Source organism: Xyrauchen texanus, chromosome 16, assembly GCF_025860055.1.
Source record: "Xyrauchen texanus isolate HMW12.3.18 chromosome 16, RBS_HiC_50CHRs, whole genome shotgun sequence".
Taxonomy (NCBI): Eukaryota; Metazoa; Chordata; class Actinopteri; order Cypriniformes; family Catostomidae; genus Xyrauchen; species Xyrauchen texanus.
Window position 1 is genome coordinate 28,199,384 of NC_068291.1, and position 23,370 is coordinate 28,222,753.

The 23,370-nt window shown below is 36.7% G+C and overlaps 2 protein-coding genes and 1 pseudogene across 2 annotated transcripts; 1 reads left to right on the top strand and 2 right to left on the bottom strand.

Moving 5' to 3' along the window:
* Positions 1 to 726: 726 nt before the first annotated feature.
* Positions 727 to 13,851, bottom strand: LOC127656911 (WD repeat-containing protein 43-like). Its single transcript, XM_052145452.1, has 18 exons — positions 13,622 to 13,851; positions 12,555 to 12,692; positions 8,344 to 8,465; positions 8,124 to 8,244; positions 7,903 to 8,021; positions 7,477 to 7,579; positions 5,679 to 5,743; positions 5,242 to 5,404; positions 5,018 to 5,104; positions 4,151 to 4,279; positions 3,902 to 4,045; positions 3,701 to 3,787; positions 3,588 to 3,619; positions 3,438 to 3,501; positions 2,685 to 2,798; positions 2,511 to 2,580; positions 2,018 to 2,076; positions 727 to 1,863 (listed from the first exon to the last, which is right to left on the bottom strand). Exons 1-18 carry the CDS (start codon positions 13,835 to 13,837, stop codon positions 1,708 to 1,710), a joined length of 1,989 nt encoding a protein of 662 aa, XP_052001412.1. The 5' UTR covers positions 13,838 to 13,851; the 3' UTR covers positions 727 to 1,707.
* On the top strand, positions 13,836 to 17,006 carry LOC127656758 (tRNA (adenine(58)-N(1))-methyltransferase, mitochondrial-like; annotated as a pseudogene).
* A 1,174-nt stretch (positions 17,007 to 18,180) lies between these two features.
* LOC127657386 (speedy protein A-like) lies at positions 18,181 to 22,098 on the bottom strand. The gene is made up of 6 exons (XM_052146145.1): positions 21,903 to 22,098; positions 21,655 to 21,713; positions 21,452 to 21,537; positions 21,070 to 21,241; positions 20,514 to 20,814; positions 18,181 to 18,242 (listed from the first exon to the last, which is right to left on the bottom strand). Exons 1-6 carry the CDS (start codon positions 22,096 to 22,098, stop codon positions 18,181 to 18,183), a joined length of 876 nt encoding a protein of 291 aa, XP_052002105.1.
* Between the last annotated feature and the right edge of the window lie 1,272 nt (positions 22,099 to 23,370).

Sequence of the window (23,370 nt, forward strand, 5' to 3'; positions counted from 1 at the left end):
TGCGTTTAGATTGTCACAGTTTGTGTCCACAAAAAGAAAACGCAATTTGTTTTGAAAATTGCCCAGAAGTACTGATATAGTGCCTATATTGCAGAGGTTTTCAAACTGGGGTCTAGAGATCGCGAAAAAAAAGAGAAAAACAAAAAAAAATAACAAATCTTAATAAAAAGCCAACATTGTAAAAAGCTGACAACATAACAAATCAAACATTTGAAATTATTACCATTTCATTCTAAAATCATGAGATTAGTGATTTTATTATATCGACAGCCATAGGTTTAAACCATAACAAAAACAAATCTGCATATAATTTCATATACTATGAAAAAAGTATCCTTTTTTTAATAAATAAATTAACTTAAATATTCTCTTAAAAGCTGCTTTAAAACAATATCTATTGTAAAAAGTGCTATGGAAACATTTTAATTTTTCTTCACAGTTAATAAACATTGCACAATAGAAACAAAGAATACACGCTGCCAAATCAATAAAAAATATTTATTCTACATTAATTTTGCAAAGAACAATAATGACAGGGCAAGTACACATCTAAAATTCTGGCCCAGCAATAAAAAAATCCTTACCTGTCAAAATCTGAAGTGTTAGCATTTTAGTTGTCAATTAACTACATATTACATTCAATAATTAATAGTCTGAATGCAGATAAGCACTGATGTTTCGAGGCAGGAAATAAATATTTCTTAAGAGAAAAAGCCAAACAACAGATGAGAACAAAACTGTATTTATTTCATTTAAACTGTACAACAGTCACCAATATATTTGTTTGCATGAAAAGTATTGGTTGACACTTATCACAACCAAGTTATACACCTCTGGGACTTTGTTTTTAAGATTCAGGTTTTCATTGGGAGAGGTTCACATTTTTTGTTCTCTAGATTGAGAACTGGGTCATGCCTGAAGAGAGTGGAAAACCCTCAGACACTCACACTCAGGACAGAAGTCAAACATGAGAAATGACTGTGACAGAGGAATGAAAACAAAGATAAGTTAACGATGTGAGCAGAGTAGATGGGCATCATTGGGAAGGACTATCTACGACAATATTATATGTTCAAACAATATTGACATCAGACACTCTTAAAGTGATAGTTCACCCAAAAATGAAACTCCCCATCATATTGTTCAAAACCCATATGATTTTCTTTCATGGAAGTCAAAATGAGATGTTAGGCAGAATGTTAGTGATCAACAGCCTCACTCACCATTCACTTTCATTGTATGGAAAATTGTAAGGAGCAGCATCAACATTATTAATTTTTCTCCTTTCGTGTTACACAGAATCAACTTATGTATTTTGAGCGACATGAGGATAATGAAGACCATGAATTTTTGGTTGAACTATCCCTTTAAGGATACAATCAAGCTGGGTATGGAGGGTGATTTTGGTTTGAGAATCCCACAGAATTTCATAATTACTGAGCTACAAAACAGAGGCAGTTTCAAGTCAAAGGAACAGTGACCTGAATGGACCTCAAATCCATGTGTACACTTTACACACGTGGAGCACTCAGTCTGGATTCACAACCCCCATGACCATTCTTAGATAGGCAACCACAAGTCCAGGCTGCAATGGTCATGGAAATTCTATAAAACATATAATTGTTTTGTCACAATAAAATAAAAAAATAAAATGAAAGCATATATAGAAATAAGGGTCCTTTTTGAATACTGTGGCCTGATTGCATATTATTCCTCCTCGCTTTCATTTTCAGGGTCCAGATCTGAATCACCATTCGCTTTTGATTCATCATTCATATCTTCCTCTTCATCATCATCATCATCTTCTGTATGTTTCGGTTTGTCTCCGGTCACTTCCATTGTTGCCTCTTCCTCCTCCCAGTCCTGAGGGACAAATCAATATGAGAACAATCCCATACTCCCACTATACATTTCAAACACTCAAAAAGAAAAATGAAAGAACAAAGATAGTATGGAAGAGGAAATAAAAAGGAGAAAAATGAAAAATAGAAGGGGAAAAAAAGCAAGTGTGCCTTACATCAGACTCATCCTCTGGTCGTCCTTCATCTCCAGAACCTTCTTCCTCATCGGAAGACTCTGCAAAACAATAAATATGTATAAATAATAATACTCTAATAAAAAATAATAAAAACTCCAAGTGAAAGTTTAAAATGTATTACTATAAACCAGTAATATGCATAATTATTAAAATGACAGACAGAATAAGAATTTTTTTTTTACATTTTGTGAAAATCATAACATCAAACAGTTACAAATCAATGGGACTAGCTAAGTGTGTCAAAGTTTTATTTCCATTTAATATTTTTAATTTGCATATAGCATAGTTTCTTCTCTGCTGTCCACTGCACTTTAATATGTCAGAACAGACATGACCCACCACTGGTTTAAACTACATAGATCAATCTTACAGATTCACTATATTTAATAAAAAATAGAATTATTTGCTAATAAAAATAAACTGGCTTTGTCTCTAAGAAAAAGATAAAAAAGCAGAATGAGAGCTCCTTTACCTTCTTCATAAACCAGTTTGGCTGTGTGATCAATGTCTCCAGCTTTTTGAGTGCTGTGGCTTGTCGCCATCTAGTGGAAGAAAAAGAATATTCAAAGTGAGTGTGTAAAATCTCGGGCAGCTCAAAAAAAAAAAAAACACATTTGTTTGGGTTGCATGCATCTCAGTAACTCACCTGTGTCATAAACAGGTAGAGTTTGCCGTGGAGTCTGGTGAGCTGATGAAATAACTTCACTCTGCTCTCAATCATGTGGTAGATCGACCCTAACTGAGACACCAGATCAGGCAGCTGTGGAGAAAAAATATAAAAAATAGTTTAGACCAAACGAGGACTGAAAAATAGATACAAAAATGTATAAAATAAAAATCTACTGCGGTCACAACCATAAAGATGCACTAATGTTACATTAAGATCTGTTGCCAGCTGCAAGAAAACACTTAGATACATTTCACTTACAACTATAACCCAGGGGTTTCTTAATTTGTTTTTTACTATATATATATATCTCTACTTTCACTTCTTTTGTTTTTGCAATTCATATAGTCACCTACTGAGCAGGCAGGAGAATTTATAGTAAAAAGAGTTTAAATATTTATCTTTTTCTCACCCACACCAATCATATCGCTTTTGAAGACATGGATTTAACCACTGGAGTTGTATAGATAACTTTTGCGCTGTCTTTGTGTTTTTTTTTTTCAGCTTCAAAGTTCTGGTCACCGTTCAATTGCATTGTATAGACCTAAAGAGTGCAATATTCTTCTAAAAATCTTTGTGTTCAGTAGAAGAAAGTCACATCTGGGATGACGAGTGTAAATGATGAGAAAATATTCATTTCTGGGCAAACTATCCCTTTAAGGGGTTTCTTGCAGCTGGGCCCTGACTTATGCACATCTGCATGTACAGACACAGGTATACACACACACTTACGGAAGACAAGTATGATGTGTGTTGTGTAAGTACGGCCTTAAACCACTGAACTATAAGCAAAGCCCTGTAGAGAAACACAATCTACTATTAGTTAATGCAATTTTGCAATGAACAAATTAGAAAACTAATTGGAATAGAATGTTTACTTACGCAAATGGATGCCCTTGCAGTCTTCTGGACAGCTTTAAAAAACCAAAATGATTTCAGTTAAAATCAGCAAAGAATCAACAAATATTTAACCATGACAAGTTGACAACACATACCTCTTCCACCAATGGCAGGACAGCTGGAGGCGGTAACCGGGCAACAGTGTTCTTTATCAACATTTCTTTTTTGGTTTGAAATATTTTCTGTCAGAATGAGAACATGAATTGCTTTTATAGGCAAAAACCAAATGAAACTTTTACATTTGAAACTTGGCTGGGTTCATCTAACAGATGTGGCAAGAGGTATATATGACCTACATTAAGGATCTTTTCATCTTTGCTCTCCAGGCCCTGTACAAGCAAAACAGCAAAACTGTCCGTCTGCAGGGAAGATGACCCTTTACCAGCATCCTTCCCTCCAACACTCAACTCAATTTGCTCCAACCGTTCTTCTATAGACAACTAGAGAGACAGATAGATACTATGTTAAAGGTAGTTTTAAATTCTGAAAACAATTTTACACAAATGGGAATTTAGAGTAGATTTTATAAGTATTTCTAATATTACCTCTGTGGTACGGGACCCTTTTTTCCTCTTCTCTGGTTCATTGGGTGTAAATCTGATTGGTGCTTTGTGCCCTGGAATTCCTGGTATTAAAACTTTGCCCTGTTGTTCATTAATAATGGGCGTCTTCACCTAGGAGATTCAAATCAATACAATAAACCTTTCAAACAAACTCTTGCAATTAAGACCAGTAACTTCTGGGTTAAAGGTTATGGGCCATTCTACAGAATTAGTTCCCACAATAAAAAACTATTAGATAACAATTAAGAATTTAGATAATGTAGGGGCCTGGGTAGCTCAGTGAGTATTGATGCTGAATACCACCCCTGCAGTCGAGAGTTCAAATCAAATTGTACCGGTTGCTAGGGAAATCGCAGCCTTGAACGGCACAAATAAACATGGCGTGGATGCGAGGCGGCCATCAATTCACAGAATTAGAAGCAAAATACCTTTAAACTAGCTTTTCCTGGTGTGATTTTGAAAATTTAAGCGCACTGGGCGATAAAACTCAAATATCTAGGGAAAGTCAAGAAAGTAGGGCCCTGGAATTTGATTGAGTGCAAAGATACATTTTTTCTTAAAGCACAACAGTCAGATAACCGCATGCTCGGCCCTTTTTGTGTTAAGAAATGCTAAAAAGGTACTGTCACTTTAAGAGGTTCAACATGCATTTCACAGTGTTCCGGTTCAGTGAACACCAATTTCTCAGTTTCTTCAGCACATCCATCTTATTACTTTATCTGACTTCAAAGTGCAAAATTAAAATTTCTAAATAGTTTTAGATGAAGTACAGCATATCACAATACAGAATTGCAGTCACTGATTGACAACTATCGTCAATAGTAAAACATAAAAGGACATGGATCTTACCTTGGAGACAGCCATGTCTACAGAGAGTGACAGACTAGCATGTACATCTCGGACCAAACAAACATGTCTCTCTGATGTGTTAAATGGCTGTGGGAAGAGAAGCATGTTAATATAGTAACAGTTCAGTCTTCAGAAAAGAGAGAGCTTAGAACATTACCGTAATATCAAAGAGGATTCAATCACAAGTTTCAAATAAAAATAAAATTTGTATCTGCTGTACTCACTGTTCTCTCTATAACAGGCTGCAGGTGATGTCCGTATGCCAGCATCAGGTTCTGCCGGTCTGTACATAGAGCTGCTGCAAGCAGAGGCACAGGCACTGGTGATTCTCCCTTCATAGTGGACACTTGCAGTGAACACACTGGAGACAGCGGCTTCTTACACGGTCTGAGGGAGAGAGACTAACTCACATCACTGCTTGAAAATAGCATTTGCACAGACCATAAAAGTTATGAAAGGCCTGACAGGGGTAGAAAATGAAAAGCAGAATACAAGGAAGGAGAGGGAAAAATAAACCAGGGCTCATCAATAAGGATGACTTAATGGCCGGGGGCCAAATGAATGAAGTCCTTTCATTGCTGAGCCCTGTGACAATTCAGGACATGATGCCAGTTCCTCTGACACTATGAATTCCTTGCAATAAGAGGAAGGACAGACTCACCCATTCAGAAAGTGTTCAAAGAGATGAAGCTGACCGTCCCGACACACCACTGCTAATTTCACAGCCTGAGAAATCACAGAAATACAGATAACACACAGATCTACATAAACTAGATTCACTGATATTGAATTGTGTTAAAGGAAAATTTTGGTTCAACAGCATATGTGGCATCATGTTGATTACCACAAAGAAAATCATTTTGACTCATCCCTCCTTTTCTTTCCCTTTAAAAAAAAAGTGCCAGCAAATTCACACCTTCCCAGATGTATTTGACTTTTGTTATTCAGTTGAACACAACTATTTTTAGATTAATATATCAGCCCGGTAAGTCCATACAATGCAAGTAAATGGTGACCAAAACTTTATGCATTTTGGACCTTCAAAGACAACATAAAAGTAATCCATAAAGGCTGATTTATACTTCTGCGTCGAACCCACACCGTAGGCAATGCATAGCTAAGGCGGTAACGGTGTAGCCTACGCCGTAACCTGACGTGCACACCTTGACACATGTAATTGCACGTTGCGTCAACACAGATGACATCAACTGTGATTGGTCCACTTTGAGACCGCCCCCCAGGATGATAATGATATCTGAGGTAGCATCACGTTTAATCCAAGATTATTTTAAGATACGCATCATATCACATTGTATTTGGACTCAGGACCATTAAAGCTGTTTTTTCAATCGGAAGAATGTGCTGTTTTAATATTCTGTTTGTTTCATGAAGTTACCAGAGAAACACGACCAAAGATATCTGTTTACAGCTCATAAAAATGTATATCAGGGCTTTTACTTGATATTAATTCAATTAAATTGATATTCAGTTAAAAAATATGTGTTGTATTCTATTTGCAAACATTCCAATCTGTCAGTTGGTGAGTAGTTATTTATTTGATGATTTCTCTTAAGCACAGAACATCAAATGAATGCCGAAATATGTATATATTATCTCAGCGACCAGCATACAGTATTTTCATCATTTATTTCTTCCTGCAATGAAGGCAACATGTGTAACACATATGTGCCTAAATTCTAACATGATCACATCCCTAGAACTCATTTGTAATGCTACAATAATTTAATAAATACTTTTGAATCCACAATTACATAGCATTTGTTTATTTATGAATGTACAGTTAGCATTTTGTCTGTGTAATTGCATAACGACACAGACACACCAACGCAGAACTATAAATGCAAAACAACGTATTGGCAACTACAAGGAGCTAACGCATTAGGTTCGACAAAGCATAAATCAGCCTTAAGACTGCAGTGGTCAAATCAATGTCTTCAGAAGCGATATAATAGGTTTGTGTGAGAAACAGATCAATAATTAAGTAATTTTTTACTATCAATCTCCATTTTCCCATTCTTCTTTTATTTCTGGCAATTCGCATTTGTTGTGCATTTCACTACCTACTGGGCAGAGAGGAAAATGTATAGTAAAAAATTACTTTAATATGAATCTGTTTTTCACCCACACCTATCATATCGCTTTTAAAGGCATGTATTTAACCACTGAAGTTGTATGGATGAATTTTATGCTGCTTTGATCTGCTTTTTGGAGCTTCACAGTGCTGGCCCTTATTCAATTGCATTGTATGGACCTATAAAGCTGAGATTTTCTTCAAAAAATCTTTGTGTTAAGCAGAAGAAAAAGTCATGCACATCTGGGATGGCATGAGGGTGAGTAAATTATGAAAGAATTTTCATTTTTGGTGAACAATCCATTGAACTTGCTTTGAACCAAGAATATTCCTTTAAAAAAAAAAAAAACATTTCTTAAATCCTCACCTCATCTTTGCTGCTGGATGCCTGAAGGTCTAGGTGTTGGGGTTCATCTGTCAGAGTAAAAGACACCACAGAGTTCTTGTCTTTGCCATCAGTCCGCACCTGCCTGAGGAGCACACAGGGGAACATGATCAGACGAAGTTCCTCCAAAAATTAAAGGCTAAAGTTTATCAACTAAGGTTGGTTTCCAATGCCAACATAAGATTATACATCTCATGATTAATTTACTGAAACAAATGTGCTGAAGAATGGCAACAATTTATCTTTATTTTATTGCTTTGTTTGCCAGCACAAACAACTATAACTCTGAAAGTAAACTCAATTCACTCAATTCTTTGGACACTAATGCCAGTTACAATTAACTAGTTTATTTCTTTGTGCTGTGAACGGTTTAAACACCTAACTGAAAACATTCTGAACAAAACATACCACACACTCAGAAGCCTGTCGTGAGCCGCCCCTGACAGGAAGTACAGTCCGTTACTGTCTGGGGGTCGCGTTGTGGCAAAGCACAGTGTCGTTACCATTGTAGAGTGACCGGTAAACTTCTGCAAATTGGGGAAAATCATTCTTTCAAAATCGAATACAGTGTTGCCTGCTGAAAATGTACATCCCGTTTGAGTCTTTTTTTAATCTTCTCTTATGCTCACCCTGTATACTTCTTTAGTCTCCAGGTTCCACATCTTGATGGTCATTCCAGCCGAGAGCAAAAGCTTTCCATCTGGACTCATACACAGGCTGCTGACAGCTGATCTGTCTGCCTTCCATTTGCTGAACACATGAAAAAACAGGTTGAGTTTGTTTGTGAGATCAGATTAAACTTCATGCAAAAAACAACAAAAAAGTAAAAATCCAACACATAAAACTTACCAGCGAACTTTTCCTGTCTGCAGGTCCCACTCAGCTATGTATGTGTCATCTGAGCCACTGTACAATACAGAGCCGTCTGGATGCCACTGGACGCAGTTCACTGGCCCACTGTGTTCTCCATCCTGACAAAGTAAGATTTCGTTAAAGGGATATTTTACTGAAAATCGAATAGTCATTATTTACTTATCTAATTGTTCTAAACCTGTATGGCTTTCTTTCATAGAACACAAAACAAGATGTTTGGCAGAATGTTAGTATTAGTCACCATTCACTTTCATTGCAACAAAACGTGCAACAAAATACTGGTACTTTTGACATCCCTTCATACAGGTTTTAAAGAACATGGTTACAGAATTACATCACTTTTTTCTCAGCTCTTAATTATATTTTTTTTTTAAAGAAGATAAAAAAACTCCCCGGAAGTGTTTATGAGCAAAACTTGCAAAACCAGGAATAATCGACAAAACTGAAATAAGTGATGGACTGCCATATCCCCCAGGCCAATTAAGAGCACTGGGTATCGATACAGATTTCTCTATTCGATTCCGATTCATATGGGTATATTTTAGTTTGTGACAGGGCGGAGGGCGGGGCCAGGTCGTGATTACACACACCCGGTCCCTTATCAGGCTAATTAAGCCTCCAAGAGGGATAAAGGTCGATTGCGAATGGTGGTGCGATGAGAGCGAGATCGTTTACGGATATGTCCGTCGTGTGTGTTTGAATTTTTGTTAAAGTTAATCATTAAAATATTGTTTATATCGCCAGGCCGGTTCTCACCTCCTCCTTTCCATTGAACTGCTTTACATAGTTATAATGCCCCTTTTGCTTACACGTCAAATAAATTCTCTACCAGCTAATGCTGTGAATTATCATCATTTGTCAAATGTATCTATTTGAAAATGAACAAATCAATGTATTTAATTAATAAATATGATATTATATTGCATTTAATATATTTAGTTAAATGTTTATTGTTTAATTGCATAATTTGTACTATTTACAGGTATTTATATTGATTTGTTGAACACGTGCCAAAAATTGGTTCTGTCTTCTTAAAGGTGCTATATGTAAAACATTTTTATGTAATATTCTCCTTTTTTTGCCAATGTGGAAACGGCTTGTAACGCAACTTAAAAATGAGCCCTTCCTGAACTTCCTAGGTCACCTATTAAAGCCTGAAGACAGTTTTTAATGTGAAGGGAGCAGGTTAATTTTGACGGGAAAATCCAAATGATGACGTTTATGCGTGCTACCGAGAGCCTTGCCTCAGTGCTTCTCTTCTGCTATTCAACAGCGTCAACAGACAGTCTGCAGCACTAGGTAACGTTATCTTAGAGATGGAATCCAGCAAACGGCCGGCTACCTGCGCAACACAGACCCCTACATAAACTCAGAGCAAGCCAAAAACACAACACAAAAAAAAACATTTATATATTGAATGCAGTCTAGCAGAAATATAGAAATATGCTCGAGCAAAATCTAGAGTGAACATCGGCAGGGCATTTGATTCCTAGAGGGGCCTTCGTTCGGTTTTGGGGGATTAAAAACTGACCTTTAATTGGCGTTCTTCTTATTGGACAGGTAAGCTTACATAACTGCAAAGCATGTGAAATATAGTGCCATAAGGATTGATCTAAAGACCCATTCATTAGTGTAATGTAACTCATTACACAGAAAATATATACAATCTATTATTAAAAAACAATAGCGCATCGACATATCAAAATGACAGTTGTGATGGAATCACATCAATGCTGAATTGTGTAAATATATTTGTAATGTACAGTCTATTTTATAAACGGCTACTGTCATCATCCACCAAATTTAGCTAACGCTGACATTGACTGCAATTATACGATATCCTATGTATCATGCAAAGAAAAGTGATTACTTCAAACTACCGTCTCACCTAGTCAGACCTATATCCACACTTTGTTTTGGCCCTGTTCCAGCACAGGAGTCAAATCTAATATGCAGTCTCAAAATTTGTTGTAAAACAATAACTGTGTAATTTGAATTATGCTACCTCATCTGTCAGCATGATGTCGGTGAATCGCGTTCAGCCTCTTTGTACATTACGTCATTGTTTTGGTCGATACTCTCGTCCCTATGGAATGTGTGCACGATCACGAGCAACAGGTGGCTGCAGTTCACTTAATGGCCGCACGTGTCATTAATATCAAGGGTTTCTGAATCTTACATACTACACCTTTAAGGAAACCCAGCATTTCTATAAACAGCATCTTTGAATTAGCGCATGTTGACGAGAGAGACTCAAATGGCTCTCTTATCCATGTTAATCCTGATTAGAATTGCATGTTTATTTTTTGATCAACTGACTGTAAAATTAGGGGTATTAAGAGACATTATTCAATGACAAATTAGTTTAGTGGATCTCGTCTTTGGACACAAACACATTACATGGAAAAACTTTTACTCTCAACACGCAGTGAAATGATCTCACTTCTGAATTCTTCACTTCTACACAACAATGCATTTACTGATAAGTGAAATCTAAACATTTACCAGCCAGTTTCCAAAGAAATAAAATTGTACTCACATTGTGTGAAATTTAGTTGCAATTGTGATTTCACAGAAGAAAGTCAAGTTTAAAACAAAATGGTGAATAATTATTTATTTTTGGGTTAACCATCCCTTTAACAGAAATGGCAGTTCCCCCTGTGCCTGTTTCAATATCTACCAACCTTGTTAATGGTAAATGTATTTTAATATATTTCAGTTAATTTTCAAAAAATAAAATAATTTGTACAATAAATATTCAGCAAAGTTTGGACGCATTCAGAAATTTTGCATTTCGATGCATCTGGAAGTTAAGGTGGAACGCCACACTTTGACCTCTTGGCTCATTTCAAAGAATAGAAAAGAATGTTTTAATTGTTGCAGAAAAGTGAATAAGTGTATATCTATATATCTATATATATCTATATCTATAATAAAACATTTTAAATGTAACTTTGTTGTTTGCGATTTAGTAAAATCAAAAGCCATTGTGCGTGGCATCTCCTGGTAATTTCCCAAACTCAAATTCTAGTGTGATCACAACTCAAAGGAATAATTCATCCAAAAGTTAAAATTCTCTCATCATACACTTACCCTGATGCCATCCCAGATGTGCATGACTATCTTTCTTCAGCAGAACAAGAATAATTATTGATTTATTTTTTACACAAACATATCGATTTGCTTCAGAAGATATTCATTGATCAATTGGAGTCGCATGGATTACTTTTATGCAGCCCATGTATGACTTTTGGACTATCAAAGTGCTGACATCTGTATACTCCAATCAAAGGACCTACAGAGCTGAAATATTCTTCTCAAAATCTTAATTTGTGTTCTACTGAAGAAAGAAAGTAATACACATCTGGGATGGCATCAGGGTAAGTGAATACTTGAGAGAATTTCTCAAGCTCAAATTCTAGTGTGATCACAACTCTAAGGAATAGTTCATCCAAAAATGAATATTCTCTCATCAATTACTCACCCTCATGCCATCCCAGATTTGTATGACGTTATTTCTTCTACTGAACACAAATTAAGATTTTTAGATAAATATCTCAGCTCTATACAGCTCCATACAATGCATGTGAATGATGGTCAGAACTTTGATGGTCCAAAAACACAAAGGTGCATGAAAAGTAATCTATACAATTCCAGTGGTTTAATCCAGTGGTTAATCCTTGGGTGAGAAACTGATCAATATTTAAGTCCTTTTCTACAATAAATCTCCACTTTCACACTTTTGTTTTTGGCGATTCACATTCTTCGTGCATATCGTCACCTACTGAGCAGGGAGGAGAATTTATAGTAAAATAAAGACTTAAATATAACTTTGTTTCTCACCCACAATTATCAAATTGTTTCTTAACACCTAGCTTTAACCACTGGAGTCATGTGGATTACTTATACACTGCCTTTATATATGTTTGTGTTCAGCAGAAGAAAATGATATGAGAGAATTATCATTTTTGGGTAAACTATCCCTTTAAAGTTCAAAGATCAGGGTTCTTGAGTGGATTAAAAGAAGTGGTCACCCAGTACCTGCAGGATAACCTAGATTAAAAAACTGCTCTTTCAACACTGTTTTTAAGATGAATTCTTATTCCATATCTCTGAAATCAGGTTTATAAAAGTTACTTTCAATAGATATACCGCTTTCTAAATGGCAATTAACAACTATCTATTACCAGAGTGCAGTGCAGGTCTCCCTTCAATGTACTGTAGATGAGGACGGACCCTGCAGCAGTGCCCAGAGCCAACAGATCTGACTGCTCAGCTGCTTGTCCGGCTTCACATTTCCTCCTCTTCCTCCTCTGTGGCACATCCTAAAACACAGAAAAATATACCTTTTTCATCATTCATTAAGACTTTTAGTGTAGCACTACAAGTTCTACAGAGATAACATGAACTTTATACATTTCAACTACTACATTTTTCCCAACAGATAATTTTACAAGTCATTTTTAACTAACATTAACGATAATATAATAGTCCAAAAGACCCCATAGAAGTTATTAGTAGCCTATAACGTTTTTCGAAATTTGACTCTTCTCTCCACTCTGGTCAAGGCTGTTTATAGGCTTACTTTCTCACACACCATACTATGATAAACGAGTGTGACGTGCATTATATTACGATTTTTCAACAACTCACAGTTATCGTAGTTTTAGTCACGAGTTTACAGTTGACGCAGTGATTTGACAGACTTTACTTCACTAGCTCCATGGCCATGTGATCGTTCATTAAAGACCAAATAAACATAATATAACACTAATGATTAAAACACAGAGCATTTAGAAGCATTAACACACTGACAGATATGCTGCCATGATAAATAACTGTAAAGTAACAGTTTATATAAAGCCACCACTTTAGGCCACAACAACTTGTTCTGAAAACATTATTAGCCACAGATAATAATAATACGATTATAACTGTTCACGAGCACCAATGTGCAAGTACAGTTGAACTACCAGGCTCAGTTTAACGAACTTAAAGGTTTCCATGCTGTATCAGCGCGTACCGCGGCCTGTGTCTGCACATGTGCCAACATGCAACATGTGCGCAGCTCTCTACATCAACGCAGCCCTTAAGCAAGCGAAGTATATTTTCCAAAATAATCCGCGGTCAGTATAGTCACCAAAATGAGAGTAAATGTACAGACAAAGCGATCCCAAAGCTGAAGACCCTATAGCGGTGTGCTGCGTTACAACAGGCCGAATACCCCCACTGCCCCCCGGACCCAGTGTGCTACCTGAGCTGATCGGCACGGTCCCCATGTCACACAAGTACAGGCTGCGCTCAGATGCGCGGAAGGCACATATTCCTGCTGTAGAGTTATGCTATTTGTATTCCAGATCCGCAATCGTCCGTCCTGTGCGCAGAGGGCAAGAAACTGGCGTGATTTGGGGCTGAATGAGCAAGGTAGCACAGCTCGGCCTCCGTCAGCCGCCATGTTACAATTCCGCATGCGTCCGTCTGCTCCACGAAACACACGTGTGAGGGAGATTTGCACAGAGCGCATGCGCACCAGCACAGGCGATGCGGAAACGCTAATTGGCCCCAGTTGTGTTCTGTGGGCGGTCTATGACTGTTATTAACCAATCCCTGGCACATACGGAAGTTTCATTTTCTTGTTTTGCTCTTCAAAGGTACGCAACAGGAAATCATCACCCAGTTAACTGACAATACACAACAGAAAATCGTCAGCCAGTTAGCTGACAACACTACCATTTTTATGAAGCAGCTGTCAGAAGTTCCCAAAATTCTACAAACTATTCACACCTTTTCCAAAGCCTCTGGTTTAAAAATCTGAACAAGTGTGAGTTAATGCAAATTCATCAATCTCAGTTAACCTAGGCCTATAACATCCCTATAAAATTCACAGTTAAATATTTAGGAATATTTCCAAAGACTTATTTGAACGCGAAAATATGAACCTGTGGAAAGTAGTAGATCAATGCCAAACTTAATTTAACTCATGGTTACTGAGAGATATTAGTTTATTAGGAAGAATATATATATATTTTTTTACTAAAATTGATAGTTTATTGCATCTATCCTGCATATTCCAAACAAAGTGATTAAAAAAAAATAAAAAATCAGATTAATTTGGATTATATCTGGAGAAAGAAAGTTCATTACATTAAAAGAGCAAAGTTGACTAAAGATTTCAAAGATGGAGGTCTACAAGCCATTGACTTTGATTTCATAAATGGTACTCTGAAAATGAACTGGTTAAAATCTTTTCTAAAAACAACAACCTTTGTTGTCATATTCCCAGAGAAATAAAAAATGTAATTGGGAGGGATATAATTTTTACTTTGATGTGATTTCACTCCCCAACATCTCCCTATCAAACTATCCCAGTTTCACCAGCAAGCTTTTATATAATCATAATTTCACACCACATAAGACCCCAATATGGAATAATAAATACATCACAATAAGAAAGAAAACATTGTATAATAAGGACGGGATGGAGAAAGGTATCTGGTCAGTGCTTCATATGAGAAATTCTGACTTAAATATGATATAACCTGTAATCGGAACACATTTAATTCTATAATCAAAGCTATCCCCAACTCTATTATATATCTAATCAAAGGATTCCTTTCAAATTCTAATCCCACTACCCTGTGTCTCCCATCACTTTTAATTGGAGGTTGTCATTTCAAAGAAAATAAATTTCCAAACAGAACTATCAGAAATATGTTTGATAAAATTTTATTCCCTTCTGTAGTTTATAGAAACTTGATTTCACAGTTTTTCTCAAAAGCAGCAATTTACAGGTTACGGACTAATTCTATAAAATTCCCATTAAGTCCCAAATCTAAGGAAACATTTTAAACTATGTTTATTTTACAGTGAATTTGTACAACAAAGATTTGGAATTTAAACTAGTAATTGTATATTTTGTGATCATATTGAAACTACTGATAATTTATTTTTCCATTGTATGTATGTAGATGCTTAATGGCTTGATATCCAAGAGTGGCTTTACCCAAAGGTTTATCTTCTTGTAGTCATCTCTCATAAGGACATTGTCCATGGACTTGTTATGACCGGCAACAAAGATGATTTTTGAGACATCTACCTTTTTCCCCACTGGAGAGGATCAGTCAACTGTTGCCTGAAGACAGTCTGAGACAGAAAATGTGGGATCTGCGAGACATTTGAAACACAGAAGTGCAAAATATAGGGAGTAAGACAAGAAGTGATGTGGAAGTCCTGTCCTGAGTCAAGCGAAGGAGAGAGATGAGGTAGCTCCTCATGGACAGGTGGCATTAGAACCGCAGGGGTCTTTTTCTGCACCTCACGTATGTGTCCCTAGGGAAAGGCCAATAAGTTACGGAGAGATTCTGCTTGCTGAGTGCCATTGAAATAGACATTTAGAGTTTTGTAAGATGTTCAAAATCGAGGAGGGGCTGAAGCTCCATAGTAATTGGGGACTAATACCTCATGAGTACATGGTCCTTCTGGAAGCGTTCTGCATTTGTCAATGGGAATCCCAATTCACATTCACTGACCTAGCCTGGAGGAGTTCACTCTCTTCATGAAGAGAGGGCCAGCTATTGCATACCCTAAAGTAAGAAATCAATATCACAAAAAAGCAGTCATCTATATATTTGTGAATCTGTAATATCTGCACTTTGAATGCATGCATGATAACAATACAGACCTCTTTTCCTCTGCAGGATGCCTGAAATGTTAACCATGATGGATGTCACTGAAGGTGATTGTATTCTAGAATCAGGCTCTGGGTCTGGTGTTATGAGCCTCTTTCTGTCCAGGTGTGTGATACCATAAGATTATTTTGCAGAGATGGGCCACTTCTTTTAAAATGAATGAGAGAAATTGGAATGCTTAACCAAGCCCAACGGTCAACGGATTTGGAAACGAAGTCCTGCCTTACAGTTAAAGGAGCCAATTACCTTTTAGATAAACATCACCTGTCAATCAACACTGGAATGCATGCACAGTAGCTATACAAGCTGGGAAAATAGCATTTTCTAGCATAATATTGTCGTATTTTATTGCTGATTTGAAATGTTCTTTGATCATAATCTTAACCATTTTTTTTTTTTATTTTGGTCTTTCTTCATTCAAGTAGAAAGGCTGGTATGACTAGAAATAACCTCCCCGATTTTCATTTTTTTTAAGGAGGGGCAAGTCAAAATATATTTATGTGGTAATCAACATTGTCAGAAATATTGTTGATTGAGCTTAACTTGCATTTAACCAGGTATATTCCTTTAAAAGGCTGCCATCATCTTGCTGATCATGGTCAGAGCAGTTGCATTTGTCTACTGAAGAGGAACAAGTGTGGTTAAGTTATGTGTTAGGTTACCCTGGATATGGTTAATTCCCATTTGACTTTACCTGCTGTGGTTTCTCACTTTCATCCTGGATCTGAGTGTGCTTTTTATCAAGCAAAGTAATGCAAATCTCAAGCATCTCAATGTCAACCCCGGTTTGATAATTTGCAGTTGTTTAATGCTTCTTGTTCGAGGAGCTGAATTAATTTGTTTGAGTGAGCATTGATACAATGTAACCGATTACTTCTGTATTTCAGTATCACACAGGTCATTGATCTGTTGGAAGGTCAGCAATGCTCTAAACTTCCTCTGGTGTGCTAACACATTGTTGAGGTTCAGCACAGGGATTGGCTTGTCGCCCATCACTTAAAAAATATGTCTTATTTAACAAACGAAAAGCACCTAGGAAAGATAATGATGGATATGATCCCAGTGAAGACACTGAATGTAAAATATTGTAACACTATCTTTCATCATGTTTACACTGTTCTTAAAATGTTGTTTCACTGCATGTGCAGACACATATTCCACATTGCTTGCATTTCAGAAAACAGAAATGTGTACTTGTCACTTCTGATTGGAATGAAATGCATGATAATCATTTATGCTGCCATGTTGAAGGTGGTCTGACACGAGCAGATCTAGTGCAATTCGGAGATGTTCCATATATTGTACATCCTCACTCTGAACATACTGGCCACACTGGTGAGTTGCAGCAAAGTGCAATGTACTTACAGCAGAAGTATTGCATTGATTCAGTTGAGAATTCAGCTAAAAAGATCTGCATTGTCCTTCACACGTTGTGTTCAATATGATAGATTAGTATGCATGTCTAGAGGATATTGCATGTGATTTTGTGGATCAATGCATTTTTTTTAACTCTGTTTTGTATGATTTTTACACTTTTCAGCTTTCCTTGTCAAATTACGGAAGATCTCGAAGTAGCTGTTCCACATATTTAATGTGTATGCAAGAGGACAACAAAGTTCAACAATTCAACTGCTTTTTCTTAACCAATAAAACGTTTGTTTTTTGTTATACAGTTTTACTTTTCTGCTTTATATATTTCAATCAAAGTGTCTGTCTAATGATCTGCTTCAGTCATGGAATAGATTTGTTATAGAGATGCATTTATTCAAATGTATGTTTTGTTTTTACATTTATTCTTAATGCTTGTTTCATTAAGACATTCACAGCAGCAAAGCATTTCAGTGGTCAATAAACCAGTTAACATTTAATTCACACTTTTGCATAAGAGAATCCCCCTGAATATGATAAAGGGCTGAGTGAGATGTCCAGAGAAATGATGTAATTTGTACAACAATAAGGAATAAATAATATTTTGTTTATGATACATCAAGGAATACACAGATTTTCTGACATTCTTTTGATCACATATGAATGATATTACTCTATTCATCCAAGTGCTGTATAGCATAAGGTCAGTTTAGAGACTAATATTCCTAAAGTGCATCTGATTTGTCATGCAACTAAGCTACTCTTCACTGATCCAGTCCATCGAATGATCTCGACACATTTCACTGGTCACATCACATCCTGTAAACAAGAATAAGAGAAGCCAATGGCGAATATTTCCAAAGAACAACAATTTCAGCTGAGTCCGAGGTAAAAGTTCAGGCAGCACAACAGAAAAATGCATGCGAGGATCATATCAGAAATATTTGGTATCCTGCAATATTTAGATCTTTAAAAAAAAAAAAATGGGTTCACACCTGGGCTGCATCCGAAAATGTAGGCAAATAAATTGATGCCTTATCAGTTAATAGCTTAACAGACTGCGATTTTGAATTAATGGAACTTGGAATATTCCTAATAACTAATGGAATATTCCAGGTTCAATACAAGTTAAGCTTAATCGACAGAATTTGTGGCATAATGTTGGTTACCACAAAAATATTATTTCGAATCATCCATCCTTTTCTTTAAAAGCAAAATCAAAGTTACACAGAGGCACTTTTTGGAATTTTTGGAGGGTTTAAGGCAGAAATTTAGGCTTTGAATTTCATAAAAGTACTTTCATAAATTCATTTTTCTGTTAAAACTTGAGTATTATTTGAACTGTAAAGTTGTTTAAATCATCATTTGTACAGTCACATTAGGGTTTGTTGATATTACATTGTCATGGCAATGAAGGTGTAAAATTGGATAGAACATTACACAGAAAATGTTAGTAAGTGTTTTTATAACACTAAAATCATGTTAACATGCATACTGTTTATGTCTTGTGGCAAGGGCTGGACGATATGACCAAAATGTATATCACAATATATTTCTTAATTACGAGATAATTCAGATATCGATATGAACAATATAAAAGCCAAGAACGTGCACAATGGATGTCTGACCATCCCTCCTCCTATAAAACTATATAATATTTAAGAACTATACACTGTGCAAATAAATTCATGTTTACCTTTTATTTGCATTTAGCCTTCATACATACAAGAAATGTCAAATAAATTTTAAACTCTCACCTTTGTCAATATTAATATTTTTAACTTGAAACTACAACATTGGCTGTTTATCATTATAGATTGAAACAAAGGTTCTTCAGCTTGGATAAATAATATTAAAGTGCTCAGAGTTGCTGCAGAAAACAAGAAAAAAAAAAAAAGAGAGTGTATTGTAAACACTGTGTATTGTAAAAATATAATGATATATACTTAATAACTTCGTAGTAAAACAATACAAACAGGCCAAAAAATGCGTTTTAAGTTCAGAAACATTTTGAGTCCCCCCTCCCTTGCACACAGTGGTTTGGTCTACTGCCTGCTTTCCCCCTTTACGTCACCTACACACACAAGTCCGGTGGAGTTCAAATTGCTTCGTTAATTGTGGAACTCAATTAGGCAAGTAGGCTGGCAGTGGCAAGGCTATTTTATTTGCAGATATCTTAAATGCAGATGATGCGGAGTCATTAACAAATTAGTCATGACAAAACATTATGATAGACGATGTATTTTTTCATGAGTCAACAACGTTAGCAATTATAACGTTTCCTAGCTTGTTTGGTAGCTTGTTTGTGAACTGATATTAGCCTAATATTGTAGATCTACTGTTGTTTGGGGTTTTGCTCAATATGATGTTACGTGGCAGATCAGTGGGATGGCTGCAATTGAATATCTAAGAAAGAGACCCCTCTGTCCCTGACGAAACCTGAAATATTATGGAGGACGCAAGATAACTGTATAATTATAATATGACTGCGTGGTGAAAAGTCTTGTGTACACACATCCAATAGATGTACTATTTTGGCTCTATTATTTGTGGCCCTTTCAAAAATTGCCATGTCACGCACGTAGCCAATTGTGGCTGCTCCCTGAATGTTAGTCAGTGACAAATGCTGTAAAGTAGCCTATCGAAATATCGGAAATGTGTTTAAAAATCACATCACCTTTATTGAAAAAAATGATATCGCGATACATATTTCATTAATGTCCAGCCCTACTTGTAGATATACATTTGAAATAGTTTTTTAACATTTACAGATTGGCCCTATTCACTTCCATTGTAACTGCCTCACTGGAACCTAGATTTTTGCTCTTTTCTGGTGAGCAAGTGAAAAGTAATTTTTCTGGTAATCAATATTATGCCACAAATGCTGTCGATTGAGTTTAATTTACATTAAACCCTAAATATTCCTTTAAGGAAACTGGTCTCAGAACAGTTTGAAAAGTAACTTATTTTCATCCTACCTTGGTTTACATCCTCTTAAGACAGCATTTTCCAGTTTTTGGACCCAGCCCTGGTGTTGCTCATAAATTGAACATTTCCATTTTCTACCACTAGAGGGCATTATATTCTCACCTGCTCTATTTGTGCAGGTACAGGTGCGCTTAGCCTTTGTCATCTTACTAGGTCTGCGAGAGGTTTCTGACTTTTGTGGTGTAGTCTCGAGGGGCACTGCTGAAGAGCGGGTTCCAGCGGAGGATGGACGAGGCCGGGGATGAGCAGAGGTCTTGGCACATAGAGAACAAGGCTCTGGAGAAACAGAGGGTCCACGGGGAATGAGGATCTCCTCCCGGTTTCGGTACAGTCTCTGAGCTCCACTGTGATGTTCTGCACGCTCACGCTGCCAGATGAAGTGAGATGGCATGATAGCCATTACCTGTAAACACACATCAATTCTGAGCATAACACGGTTAAACAACCAAAGTGATTATGATATGAAGGCGATCAGAGATGGTAATGTATGTCACAAGAAAGGCTGAAATAGTTAATGAGAGGTATGATGCAATGAGAGAATTTTTTACTTTCCAGATGCATCAAGTTAACTCTCAAGTTGTGGCCTCTAGTGAAATTTCAGAATGTTCGGGAAGCACTTATTAAACTGGACATCTATCTGAGATTGGTAGCTTTATACCTCCTCACAGCATCGTCTGCTGACAGCAGCTCTGTACTCTATGCATGCCCAGAGTTGATCCTTTTGCTTTAGGAATCGAGGGAAATGTTTCCTCCAGCTCTTTCCAAGAGCCCAGGGGAAGATCTCATACTTGGTCTCCTCCTCATCCTCTTCCATTGTGTTTGCCAGATAACTGGAGAATAAAAATTCAGCACTTGTATTCCAGGCATTAGGGCTATATTCATAAATATAATGGCAGGGTTACTACAGAAATAGATATGAGTGTTGATTCCAGTCCAAATAAATTGTCAACACATAGTCAAGTAAAATGCTATCAAATTAAAATATTTTAAAGCCCAAGTGCAACCCTACAGAACATCCATTCATGCAATTATAAACTCACAGGGCAATGAAGAAATTCATTCTGTTGTGTTCACCGACACTGAAACGAGCCCTCCTGAAGTACACAAACGTCATAGCCAGCAAATACTAAAGAATGTATAAACAAATAGGGTTATTGAAACAGACATTTGTATATATATATATATATACACACACACACACGTTTCTAATTTAAAAACAAATCTAGCGGATTGTTTTTGCTACCTTGTCTGTAAGTTTGCAGCAGCAGTCCATCCACAGAAAATCCTGTATCAGATCATCATCTGAGCAGACAGCAAATCACAAAATACTAGTATTAGATTTTCTATTCTGTAGGTTGATATCTATACATGAATTAAACGGGTGGTAAAGTAACAGTCAGGGGTAATAGTATGTATGAGATTCAGCATGTTCTCGTGTAATGGGAAAGTAAGTTAATAATGTTTAATGAGCTGTTGTTCTGCTGAACCCACCAAACAGTCTGAAGAAGGCTACCATCTCCTGCCTCTGGATCAGCAGAGTCGGGCCCGCCGTCTGCTTGCGCTGCTGCTGACAGGAGTCGGGTTGGTTCCGGCCCACTTGGTTCGGTTTCGGTCTCCGCGCGCCTCGCCGGATTTGCAGACCGTGAGCCGTGGCGGATTCGGTCCATGCTCGGCTCAGTTTAATCATGTTTATTACAAATCAGCCGAAATGACAGGACTACCACTGCGTAAATATTAATGATGAAGCGAAATTACTTTAAATAATCATTTTAGTTGGAATTACTTTCCTTTTTGATGTGTTGTTTCTAATCCCAGACTGCTGCTAAATTCAATACAACTGTGCCACTAAATTAGCTAAATCTCGGCCAATGTCAGCTAAAGAACATAATACATTTGAACAATCATATCCGACTTGAATGAAAGCATAAATACTTGTACATTAAAATGTATGTGGCTATCGTGTATTTCAGTCGAATATGAACGAGTTTTGCGTTTGTTTTTATCCTTTACAACAACTTTACCTCAGTTAAAAACCCGCGACTCAGTGATGACACGAGCATGATGACACGCGCTCTCAAACGCAAGATTTGGTGTTAACGTATGTGTCTGAGATTTACGATCATTTTTGTACATGTGAATTAGAACAAAAATAACAATTAAATGTCTCTAACTGGAAGTCTCACACACGTGCACCTACTCCCAATGGCAGCGCGGGAACGTGAACAACAGTCACATGGTCAGATATTTTCAATCAGACGCGAGAAAACTTAACCGGCTAAATAATTGTTCAATTAGCAAAATGCTACTTTTTCCTGATTATTTAATTCTGTATACAGAATAATATATTTACAGAATGCATTCTGTATACAGTATTTTTGACTATGTAAGAACAAGATCAATATCTCATGGAGGTTGCCACCCGTCCAGGATTTTCCAGGATCAGCCCGGTATTTTGGCCATCTGTCCTGCAAATTTTTTTATTCCATTCCGGAACGCAAAACGTTATTTCGATATTTTCCCCACGCGCTAACGCATGTATGAACCCGTGTTTATACGCACACACTAAGGAGAGAATCAAACGCATTCAAATAGAAATCATAAAAAAAAAAAACAATCCTATTCGATTTTAGTGAACTGGTTTATTCAGATTATTGAGATTGAGATTTTTCACTTTTGTGTGAACAATCCTTTAAACTTTACTCTTCTTACTATAATGGTTTAATGTTCTGGAAAACATTCATAAAAAGGGAAGTCATTCCTTTTGCTGTAAGTTCATAATGACCAGCACAAAAAAGCCTATTTTTAAGATTTGCCAGATCAGAATCAGAATTGGTCATTGATCTCACACTCATTGGTGTTTGCTTAAGTAGTTAGAGGAACAACTGCAGGAAGTGATCACTATCCTAGCGATAGGAGTAGGCCTGTGTTTCGATGAATATGATACAGGAGGATTACAGAA

Bases quoted from the DNA above. Each gene is read 5' to 3' on its own strand.
- LOC127656911 (XM_052145452.1), bottom strand. From the start codon at position 13,837: ATGCGGAATTGTAACATGGCGGCTGACGGAGGCCGAGCTGTGCTACCT. The intron at 3,502-3,587 runs GTAAGTAAACAT...GTTTCTCTACAG, and splicing joins CTGCAAGGGCATCCATTTGC to GGCTTTGCTTATAGTTCAGT. The intron at 1,864-2,017 runs GTAAGGCACACT...TTTGTCCCTCAG, and splicing joins GACCAGAGGATGAGTCTGAT to GACTGGGAGGAGGAAGAGGC.
- LOC127657386 (XM_052146145.1), bottom strand. From the start codon at position 22,098: ATGATTAAACTGAGCCGAGCATGGACCGAATCCGCCACGGCTCACGGT. The intron at 21,714-21,902 runs GTGGGTTCAGCA...CTGTCTGCTCAG, and splicing joins AGCCTTCTTCAGACTGTTTG to ATGATGATCTGATACAGGAT. The intron at 20,815-21,069 runs GTATAAAGCTAC...GTGTGTTTACAG, and splicing joins GCAGACGATGCTGTGAGGAG to GTAATGGCTATCATGCCATC.